General features: G+C 35.6%; 2 protein-coding genes and 1 pseudogene across 3 annotated transcripts in view, besides 1 other annotated feature; 2 read left to right on the forward strand and 1 right to left on the reverse strand.

The window, feature by feature from the left end:
* Positions 1-5,639: part of a mobile genetic element that runs on past the window's edge.
* On the forward strand, positions 21-213 carry TVAGG3_0866660 (uncharacterized protein; the record flags this gene model as incomplete). The annotated part of the gene is made up of 1 exon (XM_001314506.2): positions 21-213. A coding segment is annotated over one exon (193 nt), but the record flags the coding sequence as incomplete, so codon positions are not given.
* Positions 4,751-4,969, forward strand: TVAGG3_0866670 (uncharacterized protein; the record flags this gene model as incomplete). Its single annotated transcript, XM_001300141.1, has 1 exon — positions 4,751-4,969. The coding sequence occupies one exon, from the start codon at positions 4,751-4,753 to the stop codon at positions 4,967-4,969; it is 219 nt and encodes a 72-aa protein (XP_001300142.1).
* A 104-nt stretch (positions 5,640-5,743) lies between the features above and the next one.
* The window catches only part of TVAGG3_0866680, a 569-nt pseudogene continuing 312 nt past the window's right edge, over positions 5,744-6,000 (reverse strand). Inside the window, exon 1 of the mRNA in view lies at positions 5,744-6,000. This exon is cut by the window's right edge and continues 312 nt beyond it. Within this exon, the coding sequence occupies positions 5,744-6,000 (257 nt within the window).

The raw sequence follows: 6,000 nt of genomic DNA on the forward strand, positions 1-6,000 counted from the left end.
AATTTTTTACTCCTAACAAAATGACTGAGAATACTTTCGACAGAGAAGCACTCAAGAATGAACTTCGTGAAGAAATACTTAATGAACTCAAACCAAAAGAACAAACACAAGAAGAGAAACCAGCTAAACCAAAGCGTAAACTCACAGAGAAACAATTAGCTGCATTAGCAGCTGGACGCGCAAAGAATCCACGAATGATTGCAAAGAAATTGAGAGAAGAGGAAGAAGCTAAGAAAAATAATAAGTAAGTGTTTAGAACTTTAACTTACGTTCAAAAGATGACTTCGTTGAAATAGTGAAGTCCTTATTTTTGTTGAAGCATGGTTTCGAACCAATGCACAAGTCAAAGGTTATCTCATCACCTTCATAAAGAGATTTGTACAATTCCACGATGCTATATTTTTCCCCAACTTTCTCAGGGAAGAACAAACCTTTCTTCTCGTCATAATGTACTTGTATCGCATCTGGGAACATTTGGTTTGCAGTAAGTGCAATTACGTCCTGTGTGATTCCCTTCATTCGACAGTGGAAAGCAATTTCCTTGAGGTCATTGGTTAATTCGTCGAGGTAAGTCTTCTTTCCAACGAATATAGATCTTTGTGCCTTAGACATATGTCCTGCAGTAATCTCTGCAAAGTCTGAATGAAATTGACCCAGTGCTTTTCCAATGAGTTCTCTGTTATACCTTCTCTTGTATTCTTCTGCTAACTTATCTAAGTCCTTCTCATACAAGTGTAAACTATCTGTATCCTGATAGAACAACTTCAAGCCCAAATCTTCTGCTGTGAAGAATACTTCATTCATGATTCGTTTGGACATAGAAAGGATTGAAACACCTAATGGACAATAGTTAAAGTGACGAACGATAGGTTTAAATGACTTTACACATGAAAGTTCGGAATCGGGGATGAACTCTATTGTCTGTATGTCATTATAGTTCTTAATGATATAGTCAGTGAGCTTATTGTCCTTGATGAAACGAATCTTTTTGTCAATGGGCTTTAATATCGTCTTACCATAGATACTGTTCAAAAGAAGTTTGATGATCTCTTGTATCGGATTACCTTCCTTCTTATACTTAGCACGTAATTCGAAGAGCTTCTTAACTTCATTCCTTATTGTCATGTCCCTTTTTCCATCATAATAGTATCCATCAATGACTTTGCATGAGATCTCTTGGAACTTGATCAGATCTTGAAGCGTAATGTGGTCTACGAACATCTTGCAGCATGTATTGGAACTTCTGGCAACATGTAAGTCAGGGTTGATGTCAGGATTGACGACAATCAATGGGAATGCTGAGTTCTTACCGATCGACAAGATCTCGATCTGACAGTAAAATCCTGAGATGAACTTTTCCTTTGTTGGTTCAGCTTGGTCATCATCAAAGAGATGCTCCAACAAGTATTCACTGCTCTTCATCTCTTCTGTCATAACTTTTGGAATTCCTTCTAAACAGTAAAGTCTAGCAATTGCTGATGGATACAATGATACAGCATCGAAGTCAGTGATGAGTTCTCCTTCATTGTATTGCTTCTTGTTCTCAGCTAGCATGCATCTTCCTCCTTGAATACACTTGGAAATATATTCACGAGGTTTTCCTGCAAGATCAAAGAGATTACCGTTCTTCCAATATACTCTCTTCTCAAAGAGTTTGTTTGAGATAGAACTTATTGAAACATAATCATAAGCATCTATTTCAAACTCAGTCATGAGGTCATTGCGGAACTTAAGAAAGCCATCTCGTAAAATGCGTACATCTTGACCGCAATAGAATGACGAATAAACTTCCATGTCAAAGTGTTCATCATCAATCTTGCAATCTTCAATCTTCTCAATGTTCTCATTAAAAGCTTCAATATCTTTGACATGATTCATGGCATCATCGATGTTACCAACTTTAGTTGTATTAACTAACTCTTCCGTGTAGTAATTATATGGGAAAACTTCTTTTTCACCACTAGTGAGGTGAAACATTTCAGGGAATCTTTCCAACTTAGTTGAGATGATTGCATAAGAGTCTTTGAAGCAGAGAAGTTTTCCTTTGTACTTTCCTTGTATCTGCATCGTTTGTGAACCTTTGATGATTGGAGTTCCTGTAATCTCTTCTAACTGAGACATGAGAAAAGTGACATCGTACGATAAGTTGTGGAAATAAACTAAACTCTTATCTGGTAAAGCTTCGAGGAATTTTGACGCACAGTCACTTCCCCAAATTGATGTATAACCATCATCGTCATCTTCCATGAAACAAATGTTGTATGCTTTGTGAATGTTTCCATCAGTTGATGCTTCGAAGTCAGCAAAGAAAACATGTTCTCTTGGGAACTTCATTCCTATTACGTACTTGAAACTCCCAAATCATTTCTTTCATCCTTGCGCAATAACGCTCATTGTATGTGAGGTCAATCATTTCTTCAAGGTTCTCATTATACATCGTTGTGAGTATGTGCAAAGTTTCTCCTGTTCTAATTGGTTCGAAATAATTGTTAGCAAACAAGAGTTCAATGACTTTTGCAAAGTGTGTAACTAACTTTGAGTTAATTGCATACCTTGTTTCATATCTTCTGTTAACTAACATCTTCTCTCTAAAGTCCAATCCTTGCACAACTTCAAACATCTTCATAGTTCTTGATGAACATTGAACTTATTGGAAGCTTTTCGTTCAACATGTAGTGGTCATACATTAATAAAAGTTCTACTGTCATCTTTGGTTCTTCATCTGGTTCATAAGTATATGAATGATTTGAATACTTCTCGTTGTATTTGATGACATGGAACCTTATTCTGTTTCTTTGGCAATAACCTTAATCTTTGACATTGGAAAATCTTTGACACGGAATGATTTCCCTCATATGATTAATTGTTGCTTCGTCAACACCCAGCTTGAATACAAGCGTAGATGAAACATGAATCTTTCATCATCTTCTTTGCTGTGCTCTGGCATTAGTCGTGTCGTGTGTATGTTTGTCTGATTGTGGGTTGATGACTTTTAGTTGTGTGTGTGTTGATATGAATTGGTGATGTGGTATGTGCTATTTTGTGTTTGACTGTGAGTGTGTGATGGGTGCTAGTGTGATGTAGATGTGATGTGGTGAATGTTTTCTCAAAGACTCGACATGAAGATGATGGAGTCATTCGGGAACATGCAGAACAGGACAAATTGTTAGTGTCCAATTACAGCAGGAAAATCATTGATTTTAAGCTTCGTTTAAGAATTCCTGTTAGAAGATTCCTTCCATTAGAAGCTATTCGATTTATTCCAGCTTTTGCAGAAACATTCAGCTTAAAGTAAAGTTCAGTAGCGACGCCTTACAATGCACATCTATTCTGTAAATGATATCATTGCTTTCAATCCAACCTTTAAAGTGCATTTGCTTCAGATTCAAATCCACCGACAAATAAATTTGTTCCATGGAATGAACCATTCACTATGATAACGAAGGCAGTAGAAGCTAGTGGAACAGTTACTATTACAACTGTAACCCAGCAACTATTTCGAACAAAGATGGATTTTAATGAATGTTTCATTCATCCAAAGTCATTCTCTTTAGACCCTAACATTTATACAGAACTTGTAGAACATTATACAAACGAGGCTTTATGTTTTCCTGTTAAAGTTATGGATTGGATTCCTATGGACGGTTCATTCTCAAAGAATACAGATAGTTCAAGTGCAACATTTACAGCGCTTATACGCCTATTAATGTTAAAAGTATTTGGGCACTATTTAGAAAGAAAGACAACTATTATGTTAATTTTGAGAACCCTAAGTTTAAAATATCTTCAGCTTTCCATGGGAGCTTATGGAAATATTGCCTGCAGAACCTGAAAAATCATATGGACCTGTATTTTATTAAATGGTTGCGAACGCTTGCAATAAAAACAATGATATGATAGGATTTAATGAAGATGTTATGAGGTCATTGGTGGATGATGGTAGTGTGGAACATAAATGGGATAGCTATGACAACACACATTTCTTATGTGGTTTCAACAGAAGTGGACTTTTGCTTCCAACAAGGTCAAACATCTACTGCTCCAATAACATACAAATTGTCTGTTAAAGGACCTATTGAACTAGCAACTGAAAACGTACCAAAGCCACTTATTGGATTTATGAGGGATTGTTGCTTTGCCATTCAGGTGCGTGCTAATGGAATCCCAATAATAAGATGAGATGACTATAACTTAGCTACGGACGACAGTGAGGAATAAAGGAATGAACCTTTTTAAAGCTTATAAATGAGTTCTTCATCAAGCTCTCGCGAACCTTCACCATCTATGAAACAAACTTTACCAAACGATTATGGAGCACCTATTGAATATTTCTTACGAGCTGCACAATGGCAAAGAGCAGTTTCACCAAGGTTAGGTGTTCCACCAGCTCCTGTCAAAAATAGCATTTGGTCAAGTCCTTATATAAGATATGGTCTCCCACTAGGTTTGCTAGCTACAGCAGGAGCAGTTATGATGTTGAAAAGAAATAAAGCAAATGTTGTAAATAATACTGAAGTAGCTGAAGTTAAACAAACTCCAACACATTCGCCAAACCAACGCCTTCACAAGCAAAACCTTCAATAACTCCTGAACCTATGGAAGTACAAACCCTCTTCAAAAGTCAACTCCTAAACCGACTCCAACATTTAAACCAGAACCTACTCCTCAAATAAATCGTAAAACTCCTGCGTTTCCTTACTGAAAAAATAACGTTATTTTTATTTAATATTAAAATTTTTATTTGATTGAAATGACGACTAAAGTCACTGAAGCAATGAAACAAAAGTTTTTGGTAGAATACATTAAATCAGGAGCGGTTCCAGAAGGTTTTTACGTTCATACTATGAAGGACGGTAGAGTTCAGTTTAGAAAGATAAAGCAACCATTAGATAAAGAAGGAATTTTGAGAAAGATTAAACTTCATGAGGACAACATTGCTGAACTTAAGAAGAAGCTTGAAGAGTTATAAAGCAATGAATTCAACAGGGTGAAAAAAGAGGTGAAAAAAGAGGTGACATCTCACCGCTTCACCTAAATTTATTTTTGCGCTATGTTTTCATACGTGTGGGAGTGGTGATATCATTAATTTTTTATTTTACTGAAAATTTTTATTTGGATGTAAATGACAGAACAAAAGCAACTCATACAAATCGAAAAATATAACAAACATACATTTAAACATTTATTCTTCCTTCCTGAGCATAACATGTTCTTTCAAATACATCCGAGACCAGTTGACTTTTCATTGACTGTGTATAAAGATAGAAATAGTTATATCATTAAACCATACGATGACGAAGGTAAGTTATGTAAATTGTACGTTAAGAAGTTAGAGAAAGTTTATGGCTTCAAGTATGACTACAATAGGGTTAACACTGATGATGAAGATATTGAGGAAATTTATGAGAACATTAGTGAAGTCGTTAGTGAGAACGATAGTGAGAACGTTTATTTTTTACATTAGTGAGTTCGTTAGTGAAGTCATTTATGTGTCAGATGGTTTTGTAAATATTTAAGGTTAAGTTAGTGTTGTCGTTTGTGTTGTAAAATATACGTTAACGGTTTCGTAAAGTGTCAAAACCGCTAAGTGGTGTACGGAGGCGCGCAGTGCCACCATACCCAACATAACCATACTAACTACAGGGTCTTTCATATCGTTCAAAAGTGTGTAAAGTCCTTTACATGAAATAAAGTCTATATTATTTTTCTTCAAACATCTTTCAAGAAGTTTTGACATTTTTACTTAGCAAGTAAATTTTAATGAAATGTTGTGGTCGTCAAATATTTTTATGACGTCTGGGAAACTATATTTTAAGTTCAACGTTTCACCTCCTTTCATAACGTATATCTTGTCAATGACATTATATGAAACACCACAGCAAGCAATGTCGGGTTCTATTTCTTTGATGTTTATATCGTCTGCCTCTGTCAAAAGTTTCAATAGTTCTTTCAAAACTTCACGAGGTGCGATGACATATGAGTTCACTTTTACAGGGTTGT

This window comes from Trichomonas vaginalis, chromosome VI (assembly GCF_026262505.1).
Source record: "Trichomonas vaginalis G3 chromosome VI, whole genome shotgun sequence".
NCBI lineage: Eukaryota > Parabasalia > Trichomonadida > Trichomonadidae > Trichomonas > Trichomonas vaginalis.